This window comes from Rhincodon typus, chromosome 2 (assembly GCF_021869965.1).
Source record: "Rhincodon typus isolate 14 chromosome 2, sRhiTyp1.1, whole genome shotgun sequence".
Classification (NCBI taxonomy): domain Eukaryota; kingdom Metazoa; phylum Chordata; class Chondrichthyes; order Orectolobiformes; family Rhincodontidae; genus Rhincodon; species Rhincodon typus.
The window spans coordinates 73,242,145-73,255,087 of record NC_063333.1 but is presented as its reverse complement, the minus strand read 5'-3'; the positions used below and the strand labels follow the sequence as shown (position 1 = coordinate 73,255,087).

At 38.6% G+C, this 12,943-nt stretch overlaps 1 protein-coding gene and 1 non-coding gene across 2 annotated transcripts in view; both read left to right on the top strand.

Moving 5' to 3' along the window:
- Positions 1–12,477, top strand: part of col28a1a (collagen, type XXVIII, alpha 1a) — a 209,970-nt gene extending 197,493 nt beyond the window's left edge. Inside the window, exons 34-37 of the mRNA XM_048613944.1 lie at positions 1,596–1,845; positions 4,373–4,548; positions 6,268–6,305; positions 8,643–12,477. Of these exons, the coding sequence (XP_048469901.1) occupies positions 1,596–1,845; positions 4,373–4,548; positions 6,268–6,273 (432 nt within the window). The 3' untranslated portion in view covers positions 6,274–6,305; positions 8,643–12,477. The remainder of the gene's footprint in view (positions 1–1,595; positions 1,846–4,372; positions 4,549–6,267; positions 6,306–8,642) is intronic.
- LOC125487362 lies at positions 2,073–2,175 on the top strand. Its single transcript, XR_007265845.1, has one exon. It is a non-coding gene; the product is annotated as a U6 spliceosomal RNA (small nuclear RNA).
- Positions 12,478–12,943: the final 466 nt, after the last annotated feature.

The window sequence follows — 12,943 nt, the reverse complement described above, 5'->3', positions numbered from 1 at the left end:
TGGCATCGTTGTGGCACTGCAGGAGGCCCAGGATGGACATGTCGTCTGAGGAATGGGAGGGGGAGTTGAAATGGTTTCTAGCCCAAGAGGCTTATGATACTACACACAGCAATGATATGCCTTCCCCTCACTTGTCACCTAGCACAGTACCAGGATAGGTTTGAGAACAACGTGGAAAGAATAATAAGAATGTTAATAAGAAAATAATAAGAAGCGTGGTGCATATAAGAAGCAAAACTACTCTGTAATAAGTAGCTGAGTATTCTAAGGTATAACTGTTTCTTGTTTAGACTTGTGCTCTTAAAATACCTCTTCTCACAGTGCATTCATCATAATTCATACTTCAGAAAGTTCATGGACTTTAGTACAATCACATTCTGGTTTGTCAAGTTTACACAAGTAACCACCTTTTTTTGCATGCCTTAATTTGCATCAGGTTACGTTTGATGTAAATGATAGAATTTCTAGCACAGCAGTATTTCCATACATGACTCTGTCACCTTTATACACATGGCCATTCAGAAATAGACACATCATCTGCTGGTAGGGAGTTTCCTGGAATTCAAAATACTGTCTCCCCTCACCACCACCCACCACCGCCCCCCCACCCCTACCCCCGCCACTGCTACCCCCACCACAATCACAACCACAAACCGTCAGAAACCACGACAAAGGGACATCTCGATAATAACTGCAACTTACCATCTTTGACCCAACTAATTTCCCATTAAGTTCTGTAATTAACTCACATGAACAATCAAGGACAGCTACAGAAAGGCAGATCCCAATTACAACTTCAAGACCTAACTGCAAAGTTAGCCACAAGCTCGAGTGGGGTAGCTGTGATGAATTCTCCATCAGGTTAAAACTGCTCAGAACCAAATCTTCAGCCAGGAGGCAGAGCCACAGAAAGTTGATTTTTTAGAAGATATGCGAGAAAGGAAGAGCAAGAGTGCTATTCTGGGCCTCACAAATTAAGGAAACCTAGGGATCCCTTGTCCATGGCATCCTCCCCACTACACTTCACTCCCCCAGAATTGCAAACACTGCTATGTAATTTCTTCTACTGGAGAGGTCTTTCCCAAAGATCGATTGTGATGGTCTCCTAATGTCCAAATTCCTGCCCCTGCCCTCCAGCTGAATACTGAGTCTGTCAGGAACTAGGGGTCTGATGAGATGTATGGAAATGTAACCTGACTGTAAAAATTGGCTGGGAAGCAACCTATTAATTATTTTGGAGTGTGTCAACATCCATTGGGTTAGTGAGTACCATTTCCAACCATGTCCCATCCTCTCATTAAAAGTATGGCTCAAATTTTTATGGCACGACAACATAATCTTTATCTAAAAAAATGTTGAATTATATAAGTTATAAATGCTGATATATAATATTTTAAAAACATTCTTCTTTCCAGCTTCCCTCTGCTCCTGGAAATTGAGTGAAAGCTGAATTTGTCACATTCCCTTTCAGATTCAATGTCAGAATTGTGCGTACTAAGTCCAGATGATTAACAGTCAGGATCACATACTGGAAGATTATCCGCAATTATTTCAATTGAATAATATATTCTGTAAATCCATTTTTTCCCCTATAGCGTGGTCCTCCAGGAGGAAGTGGAAATAAAATAGAATCACATGGTGGCAGTGAAGATGTATTTACAAGGCCAAAAGAATCAGTTCCCCTGCCAGGATTACCGACTGCTGGAAGGCCTGATATAGGATCTGGACCTGATGACCAAGCTGTAAGGAGAGAGCCAAATTCTTTTAAAGATGACGTTGTTTTGCCAAACGTCCTTCTTCCAGTATCCACTCCAGCACAAATATTAATACAGGAAGTTCATGAAGGTACTCAAAATTTAGCTGTTATTAAGTTTTTATGTCTGAACACACTGCAGGACATATCTTACTTGTGTTTGCAAGCTCAAATGTAATAATGGGGACTCTCTTGTGTTGCAGTGGTAGTGCCCCTGGACTGGGAGGCCAGGGTTCAAGTCTCACCCACTCCTGAGGTGTGTAATAACATCTCTGAACAGGTTGATTAGAAAAATAGGTTTAATTTTTTTAAAAAATGCTTGCTTTGGCAGCACATATACCAAAACTGGAACAATACAGAGAAGATTAGCATGGCCCCTACGCAAGGATAACATGGAAATTCATGAAGCATTCATTCTTTTTAAGACACTTGTGGCACACTGGTAGTGTACCTACACCTGGACCAGGAGGGCTGGGTTCAAGTCCCACTTGCTGCAGAGGTGTGTAATAACATCTCCAAACAGGTTGATTAGAAAAATAGGTAAAATGTATTTCCAAAGCTGTGTTTTTATTTAATGTGATTTACTTCTAGTCTTGGATAGTAAGAACTGCCGATGCTGGAGTCAGAGATAACGCAATGTGGAGCTGGAAGAGCACAGCAGGCCAGGCAACATCAGGGGAGCAGGAAAGTTGACGTTTCCTGTGCTCCTCCAGCTCCACACTGTGTTACTTCCAGTCTTCTCTCCTCAGGTCCCTACACTTTCTTGGCCATTGAGCCAGTCTTAGTGGATCCCAGTAAGATGTTCAGTCTTACAGATCACCCTAGCTCAGCCAATCTTGTCTTCATTCAATGTCCGCATTCCCCAGCAAGACCATCATTTTACCCTGACTATTTACAAAATGCCAAACTCTGGAAAAATAAATTAAGAATTTCTGGATCCTTATTGGTGCTTTTGGATCACATTGTGAAATTCTGTTTCAATTTCCATGAAGTCAATGGGCACAATCATTCATTAGTAGGTTAAATGGCTGGTTTTGTCATTTCTCGTTCAGGAATACTCAGGCTAATTGTAGCCAAAATCAGTTGAATACCGTATATATGGTTTGTATGTTTTAACAGCAGATTTCACAATATATTTATATTGAACATATCTAAATCACTGCATCCTACCTGGAAATAGCAGTGACCTCTGAAAAGTAGTAGAAAGTACTATGGTTTGTTAATGCTGCTGATTTTGAGAATTAGTTCAACCTTTCCTCATCAGCAGGTGGCAGTAAAGAGAGAAGACCTGTTACTGACAGGCTGTTGTTCCACTACCTTTTACAGAATGTTCAGAACCCGAAATGATTTACAGATCCGGAAATCACAGAAAAGTTTAGGTATTATTTGAGACCTATAAATTTTAGGTGGAGTCAACTGTTGGATAATAAATTTTCATTAGGCAAGAGCAATAAGGGTTACAGAACGATGAATGAACTTCAGGCATAATCAGTCACGATCACATTCAATGGTTTTAAAGGAGCTGATTGGCCTACATTTGCCCTATGTAATCTCACCTCACTCTCCACTTAGGCAATTAATGACTTATTGAGAATTCTTATGCACTCTGCATTCTCCAACAAAAAATATAAAATCTTGGTGATTTAAATATCTTTCAAAGCGACCCATGAACTCCTAACATAGGGAGCAGACAGACTGAGGCAAAGTATTATCAAAAGTATCCACTGCAACAGAATCATGGCACAAATCACAACTTTTTATTTTCTGGTCTTATAAGAATTTGTTATGATAAGGTTTATCCATTCAACTTTTCCAAGTCCAACATAGAATATTAATGGCAAAACCTAAATAAGAAAATTGTACATTAAAACAAGCAGCTTCAAGTAATTCTGGACACAATGATAAAACATTTCAGATTGTTGAGTCTGGATTTTCCACTGGTACCAAGTCTTACAGCTTCCACAGTGAGGTGAGCCTGCCATCTGATACCAGCATATACCTCTAACCCAAGGCACTTTCCCCAGGCAGGTTCATGTGTATATGTTAGATAAACTCTGGTGCCTTTTCCAGGTAATCCACCAGGGGAGGTGGGGCAGCGAGGGAGGGAGGTGTTGGAAGTTGTGTTGAATTTTGCTTATTGCAGACTTCCAAACCTTGTCATTGCTTTTCTGCCTGTTATAAAAGACAAACATATAAAGGAGTTTATTTGTGCTTAATTAATTACATTAGATTCTTGGCCATATGAACCTTAAGTGGCTTTCTGCTGCTCAGACCAACGCAGTTGTCTCCTTCTGTTGTTGTTAGGTAAGAATTATGGAAAATGTTGAATGAGGTGCTTATGTTGCCACAGTATTGCACATGTCAGCCTGTATATTGTATGCAAGTAGGAATCCCTGAATTGGATAATGATAGCAGACAGCACGAGGCTGTCTCCCAATTTTCATCTTCACTTCCTCAAGTTATGCTGAGTAGCAAGGAGGAAGCCCTGTAACACAAGTGGCAAGTTTTGCTTTTGAAACAAATGACTTTGAAGAGAACAATATGTTCTGTACATCGTGTATTTCAAAATCAAAGTACAAATTTGCAAATGACTAACAATATTCTGATCTTACATTCCAGATCAGGCCTGCAATGAACCCCTTGATCAAGGGTCATGCAGGAGTTATGTCATTAAATGGTATTACGATACCTCAGCTAACTCCTGTGCACAATTTTGGTATGGAGGCTGTGAGGGGAATAATAACCGTTTTAACACCCAAGAAGAATGTCAGGTCAAATGCTTACAGTTTAAAAAGGTAAGTGACATTTATAGGTAACAAATGAATATTATGGTCCTGTACTTATGCAGTAGTGATATCTATACTCATCTGAAATGTCTTTATCTTCTATTTTGGTGAAGGCAATGACTTATTTTTAAAACTTAATGTACAACAGCACCTTTATCATCAATATGCTGATATCACTGCAAATACCTGAAGCTTTAATCAAATTCTGATGCTGCTTTAAAATGTTTTATCTCTCTATTTAAGAAATAGTCATTTTCATGGAGTTGCTTCAATGTTCTTTGTGGATCTTTTCTTCTTCCACTCAATTAAAGTTTTATAGTTTCTAATTTTCTGCACTCCTGTTTTGAGAAGACAGCAGTGCGGTTTTGAATGTACTGGGTATTAAGCACTCTTAAACCAGGCAGGTGTTGTTAGGGGTAGGGATCCAAGACCTTACAGTGTAAGAATTTGTTTTTTAAGGCTTCAGCGTGAGTTAGTGACCAGCCACAGACAAAGGTGATATTGTTTTAAAACAAGCTTTAACAATTTCATTCACAGTTTAGAAGATTAAGCAATTGTATGCCTTTATCTAGACAGCGGTGCCAAAACAATCAGGCAATCAATTTGTTTTTGGAAGTCATTATCAGGCATTCCAATTGTTTGTCCATGTCCTTCTCTTGAACATTCCCGTGTTTCCTCTTAGTGCTGTTGACATATGCTGTTTGCACATCACTTAACTAGTCAGACAAGTTCTGCAGATATGTGTGAGTCAATTACATGACAAATATACCTTCTGTCTGTATGAAATAAGATTTTGTCAATAAGTACTAAACAAGTCCCTCCTTCGAATGGTATATCAATTGCCTACTTTCACATCACTCTGATCTTTTACATTCAATGAAATTTCATTGTTTCAGTGGCTAATGTACCAGGGCCCCACAAACAGAGTGGTTGAAATTTTAACCCTACATGCATATTCTGCATGTGGCTCTGTAAAGTTCTAGCGTTCCTGCAAGCCCTATAATATGCTGTGCCTTGAGTGTATGTATAGTACTCCTGAAACTGAGTGATGATTTTCAAGTTGAGGTGTTTTAAAGGAAGCCTATGGAAAAGTTAATATCTGGGCACGTTTCATCTTAATATTGTGTCGCAATTTGCAGTAGAATCTCAAATACCATCTCTTTCCCTAATGATATTTTGTAGAAGTCAGTACTATGCCAGGTACACTTCATTAGTGTTAAACTAATGTATCCTAGCATTGAACCTGATTAAAATACATTAAAATAGAAAATAGATATCATTAGCCCAGACCAGTTTTCATTTAATGTAAGAACAGCAGCTTTTGGAAACATATTCTAAGTCACTTCACATAGACATCATGAAAAGCTGATCTTGAGCCAGAGAAGGAGGAATCCACTGAGGAACGAAAAGACTTGAGTCTTGAAGAAAGTCCCAAAGGAGAAGAGACAGTTACAGAATTGGAAAGATTTAGGAAGCAGATTCCAGAACATGAGGCCTCGACAGCTGAAGGTGCAAGTGCCAAGGTGAAGGAAGGCAGAATTAGATAAGAACTTGGACAGAAAGTTGTGAAAGTTGAGTAAGTATCGGTCAGATGGAAATAGTGAGAATACAGCAAGGAGCAAGGCCGTGGATGAAGAATAAGAGTTTTGAATTGGAGAAGTTGGGGAATCAAATCAGACTATAATTTATGGCTTTTGTATGAATAATAACTCTTCTGTTTTGTTGCAGAAGTGAATGACCATTTTACAGGATGGAGGGATTAATATGTGAGTGCTCTAAGAATATTTGTCATCTGGAGAAAAGCCAGCATTATCCTGGGTTACAAAACCCTCACAATATGTAACAGAATAGATCTTTAGTGGTTCTGTTTAAGAGAGCCTAATGAATTAAGAAGAAGTGTTCTTGGGAAATGATTACAATCTGTGATTTGTGCCATGGTTCTATTCAATTGGATATAATCATCCTGAAACAATTAAAGATGTTTGCAGCATAAAACAGCTGCAGGGGAGGGGTTTCAGGTGGGAATGTGGACAGCAGATTTCTCAATCCAAATAGTGGAGAAAACAGCCCCTGCTCTCAAATTGTCTCCAATGAGTGTGTTTGACACGTACCCCAGGGTTAAATTTGAACCTAAAAATCCGCCTCAGGTTTTCAGAAGCTCCAGCAAGAAATGACATTCAGGTGCAGAAAACTCATGATCTAACTGAACGTTGGAACAGATTCCAGGGGCTGAAAGACATACTCCTGTTTTATGGCTGGAATTTTACGCCCTCTCCCCCCTCAGGTTATACTTGTGGTGGGGGAAGCCAGTGCCAAGTGGCCAGGTTGCCAGTTGGCCAGGTAGGAGGGGACACCTCCTTTTTTTGGGTACCGTGTCCCTATCAGAGGCCTGCCAAATTGTAATGTACTTCCTGCTTCCTGAGGTGTGACATTTCACATCTACCCCCGTCACCTCACCTCCCACATTCTCCCTTGACCTAGTCAGTAGTCACACGACACCAGGATATAGTCCAACAGGTTTATTTGAAATCACAAGCTTTCACAGTGCAGCCCCTTCGTCAGGTGCAGTGAGAGAGCATAGCACAAAGACAGAGAGTTTATAGGCAGACAGATCAAGGGCTGAGAAATCAAAAGATCATACAAATGGTGTGAGTGCCCACTCTCTAGAGGACACAACAACGCAGAATCGCCAAGCAGAGACTGATAGCTAAGTTCTATACCTATGAAGAGAGCCTTAACCGTGATCTTGGGTTCATGTCACCCTACATGTGATCCCACCACACTGTTCTGTATCTGTAAAATCTTCCTTACTGTCCTGTTTTCGCACCATCACCTTGATAAATTATTATGATTTCTGTACCTTAATTAGTTTGTACAGTTTTGAATTACTTATTACTTTGGTTAGACCCTTGGCATGTGACTCTTATAGCTATCATGTTATTCCAGTCATTTAGTTTGTCTCCAGCACCATCCTATTTTTAATTTTTTGTAAAGATCTCCTCACTTAATTGGATTGTAGGTCATCGCTTCACTGGTTATTCAGCTGCTGACACTTTACTCACCGTCTAACAGTCTTGGTCACTTGCAGAGACTTATCATCTGACACTCCACTCACACCAGTTGTATGATCTTTTGATCTCTCAGCCCTTGATCTACCTGCCTAAAAACTCTGTGTCTGTGTGCTCTTCTCTCTCACTGTACCTGACAAAGGGGCTGCATCCGAAAGCTTGTGATTTCAAATAAACTGGTTGGACGTGATTTATGACTTTGTCCACCCCAGTCCAACACCAGCACCTCCACATCATGGTTCCCTTGACCTGTCACACTTGGCACTGCCTTCTGCTGGAGCCTACCAGAATGCTAATCCTAAAACCTCGTCTTTCATCCTGGCTCCATCACAGTTCACTTCCATCAGGGCCTACTCACAGTCTCAGCAGTGATGCTCCCAGGACAAGGGAGCTCCCAGCCATTTGATTGACAACTGCTGTTACAAGTGGGGCTTCCTCTTGGATCAAAGCTGAAATCATGCCACAAGCCGATAAATGTCTTGATAGCTATCAAAAGGATGCAGATTGAGCTAGCCAAGCAGAGGTGGGCTCACCTTGCCCTTATTACACTGGGGTGAGGACCTTGACCCCAGTGTAAAATCCAGCCCAACATTTGTAAATAAGAACCTGCAGAAACAGAGAAGCACCTCAGCAGGAGCACCCACTGCTGAGTTGAACTATTCATCTGCCAATTTCCATAGAGCTAAACTACCACTATCATTTCACATTCAGCATTAATCCATAAAATTGATATATTTTTGAAATTCCACTGAATCTCCTAATGCAATCAATCCCTCAGTAATGACTGATACATACTGATTAATTTTCTGATTAGCAAATATTAATTGATTCTTATTAAGTAGACTAAGAGTTCCCTCTGTCTGCTGTGGGTTTTAATGCTGTTAATTTATTTGCATAATTATTTTCTGTCACTAATTCTAGCAAAGGTTTAACCATTCTTTCAGAACAAAATACATTTCATAGTGCACTTTGTTTCCAAGAATGAACTTTTCATCTGATCTGAATTAACATTTTGTTACTTTTTCCTTTTGAAAGTCCTCCTACCACAGACTTGACACATCCTCCTACCATTACTTGGTGTAAGTACAGATATCATGGGTACCTGGAGCTGACTTTTAAAAGAGAAACCCAAAATGTATCTGGACTGGAAGGCAGCAAAGCCCATTGAGGAAGAATCAGCACATCTCAGACTCGGGTAGAACAAATTGCTAAGAGTTGGACTATCATGTCATCTAATCAAACCATTTAACCTCATGAAGAAAAGTAAATTGAGCAAAAGTTCAAAATGCATATGTCAAATGTGTTCAATATTATGTAGTTCAGACAACTTGCCTTCTGTTGCATGACACCCTTGTTGTCTTAGTCATTCAGTTACTAGCTTGTTCTGCTTTGTTTTCCTCCATCCTTTTAACCTTCAGCCTTCTATAGGATTAATACTTTTCAAGTCTTTGTTGAAAAGTTTTCCTGAATACAACATTCATTTTTGTTAATCTCAGAGTTTATCCATATTATTAAATGAAAAGATGATATGGTCTTAGTTCTTCTTTAAGCCTTGTTCATCAATATCTTTGTCATTTACTTCCTCAGTCTGACAAAATTTAATAACCTGCTCATTCATATCTCAAAATCTGAAACCAAGTCGAATTTACCAGGTTGCCACTCTGAGTGGGGATACTTGCAACTCATTCCCCAACTCATTCCCACTGAAGCTCACAACATAGAAAAATGCCACTTAGTCCAGTCTGTCTGCATTTGCTTTTTGCCAAAGAAATCTTTCACTGTATCTCTGCCCAATTCCAGGTCTTCCTGCGGTTCAAATATTTATCTCAATCATCCCTCTCAAGTCAACTCCTAGCCGAAGCGAAAGAATGAAGAAAAATCTCCCAAACTCTGGTGCCTGCCTTAATTGTAATTTAAATTGATAATCTTCTGTTACTCACTTCCCCATCAAAGGAAATGGTAATTCTTTATTCACCCTACCAAAGCCTTTTGTTAATTGAAAAAAAATCAAATTAATTTCCTCTTAGCCTATTCCAGTGAAAACAACATTTTATGTCAAGTCCCTTGAACAATTTTTTTACCTCAGTATATACATTAATGGCAGGGCTGTTGTGGTGCACTGGCAGTGTCCCTACTTCTGGGCCAAGCAGTGCAGGTTTATGTAATACCATCTCTGGACATGTTGATTTTTATTCCAGGTATTCATTCTGGACATTTTCTAAATTGAGAAAAAGATGTTTCAAAGCCTTTGTTAGATCACATCTGGAGTTCTGAATTCAGTTTTGGGCACTGAATCCCAGGAAAGATATGTATTTGTCTCAGAAATAGCACAGCACAGATTCACTAAAGTAGTAGAATTAAGTTATGAGGACAAATTGTATATGTTTGTTCTGTATTCTCTCATATTACACGGCTGATGGCTAATCTAACTGACAGTTTAAAATTATAAAGAACCCAAAAAGGCAGATTTACTCTCGTGGCAGAATTCAGAACAAGAGGGCATAATCATAAAATTAGACTTAGGCCTTAAAGTGTGGAGAAAGAAAAATATTTCACACAAAATGTAGTGGAGATCTGAAATTAACTCGCCTAAAGACTTTGAATATTGATTCAGTTGAAACTTTCAACACTAATGCTGGCAGATGTTTTCTAGATAAAGGTACCAAAGGATATAGTACAAATGTCGGTGACTGGAACTCCGATACAGATCAGCCATGATAGGTTGAACAGTCTCAAGGAGATGAATGGCTTTTCCTGTACCTATGTCTTTATGAAAATTGGCATGTTACTGAATCTGCAATCAGTGATTTTTTATTAAAACTGAGTCCATATATTCATTTAAAACATAATTAGATAATTGAGTTCAAAAGAGAAAAAATAATGAATACTGGAAGTGAATAGTAGGGTGGGGTTAGACTAGGTAGAACGTTGAAGAGAAAAACACCTTGCAGACTTGATGGACCAAATGGGCTACTATAATTTTCAGTAATTCAATAAGATTCACATTGAGGTAATTTTAGGAGTTTAATGGATAAATGGAAGATAATACAATTGGGGTGATTCTGAGATTGAAGCCTCCAGAGGCAAGCAACATCCTGAGAAATTACAAGTGCCTGCACACCCATGATTTTCTGTCCATTGATTTTAGTAGGTGGAAAATATCACATTATTTTGTCTGCAGTTTCCTGAAATGTGCTCCCTTGAGTTCTGACCTGCTCACGGAATGGTTTGTAGAAAAAGGTTCACTATGATTAGCTCTCAAGTTTGATCCCTTTGACACGCTCTAGCAAATTGATCCAAGATTGAAATGCAGGATGGGATCTGCCTTCAGTAGTACAGGACTTGTGTGTTCCCCATATTATCAAAATTCTGCCACTAAAAATCAGTCCCCCACTACTCCCTCATTTGTATCTCAGTAAAAATCAGGGCCTAAAGGTCAGCTTGACTCAGTAGTATTCTTCTCTCTGGGTTGAAGGTTTGACACGTGTCACACATCTGACATGGAGCATGTCAGTTAATCTAACACATTGGCGCAGCACTGCGAATGTGCTAGACAAAAAAATAGATGATGCTGGTACAGGTGGATGATAAAGGTCTCATATCATTGTTCAAAGAAGAGAACTTTCCAAGCATCCAAGGCCAGTATTCTTCCTGTAATCTACAAAGCCATTCAAATGTTCCATTGGCTTTCAGTTATTGCTAAATGCTGGCATTATTCTATGCAAACAGCAGAACACTAGGAACTACGCAATGCACTTAATTCTGTGCGAACAGTTTTGGAGCATAAATGGCAAACATGATAAAGTACTAGATAAATATAATTTTCTTTCTTTTAGAATTACATGGTTAACATATTTAACCTTTAACGTCTGGGTGAAAAGGCACTTTAATGTGTACAAAGACAAATTCTGTAGCTAATAATTAATATTTGAAAATGAAGAGAAGACAGAAATGCTGTTCAGAAAAATTCTTTACTAAGCCTGAATAATATTCCATATTTAGGAGCCAAGCCATACGTTAGAATGTTAAGAGATTGATGTGGTTTAAAGTTGCAGGATGTAATGTACCTTGTCAAAATAAATCCAGAGATTTATGAGGCACTGAAAAGTCCCTGTTTTATGCTAACTGTACTTTCTATGGACTGTCTAACACAGAACAAAAACAATGGATTGAAAATGCTAAAGAAATTCAGTCATTTTGACAGGTCAAATGTAGCAATCTAGCTCTCTAGAATCCTTTGATGATAGTGAAGTTCATATTGTGCTGCAATTGTTCAAACTCAGAAGTGTGCTGTTTTCTGGCCCAGGTAATCGTTGTGTTCCAAACTTACTATGCGAAGAGGTCTACATCTTGCTAACTCTTTCTAAACTTTGAATATGGTTAATATAGTGTGTACTTGATGAACAAAATTGAAATTCCTTGGAAGATCTTTTTACCAAGTTTTTGTTTTTTTATAAACAGTTCTGCTCTGGCAGTTTTAGAAATCAGTCATGATATTTGGATTTGTTGCACTCATGCCAAAGAAGCTGTTTCAGTTAGCACATTTCATCAGTACATCAGTGTTATAATTCAGCAAGAGAGAAATGTCTTTCCAGTACCTTTTAACATTCATTCTGAATGAAGTTTGGTGCAATTATCCTGCTGAGTAAGGATCACTAACACAAAATTATACATTAGTACTCAAGATGTTAAAGTGCTGTTTCAGTCTTTTCAAGAATTGCAATTTTTTTTTTGTTCAATGCTTTTTGGGATATATTAGCCCAGAAATTTGCTTTCCAACAAGGACTTTCTGCTGAAGTGCACTCATTGTGCCAAAGAGTGATTCATTAATCATTAAACAGAGATAATAGTGGGCAAATCAACTTAGATACATAATTTCTGTGTACTCCTTATTGAGTCAATAAAATTTAAAACTGTGTGAAAGAAAGTCTGTGCTCTAACTGGTTTACAACACATTGACAAACCTCAAGGTAAATACAGTTCACAGGAAGGCAATTTGACATGGTGGTAGAGGTGACAGGAAATGGCTGTTTCATAAGATGCTGCATAGCAATTTTGGAAGTTGTAGTTTACTTAGAGTTTAACTACTGTACGCCAACATTTTCAGCCTGACGTTTTGCAGTTTCATCTCAGTTTCCATTCAATGCAATTGAAATGTAATTTTAAAATGGTGGTCGAACAGATGGAATGACTTACCAGAAGCACCATACCACTAATAATTCATAAACTTTGAAAGCATCAATTATTCATAAAAACCATTTGATAAACTGTAAGATTTGCTTCATTTGTGCTATTTTTATTCACCATCTTAACACATTTCTATAGAACTGCCATAA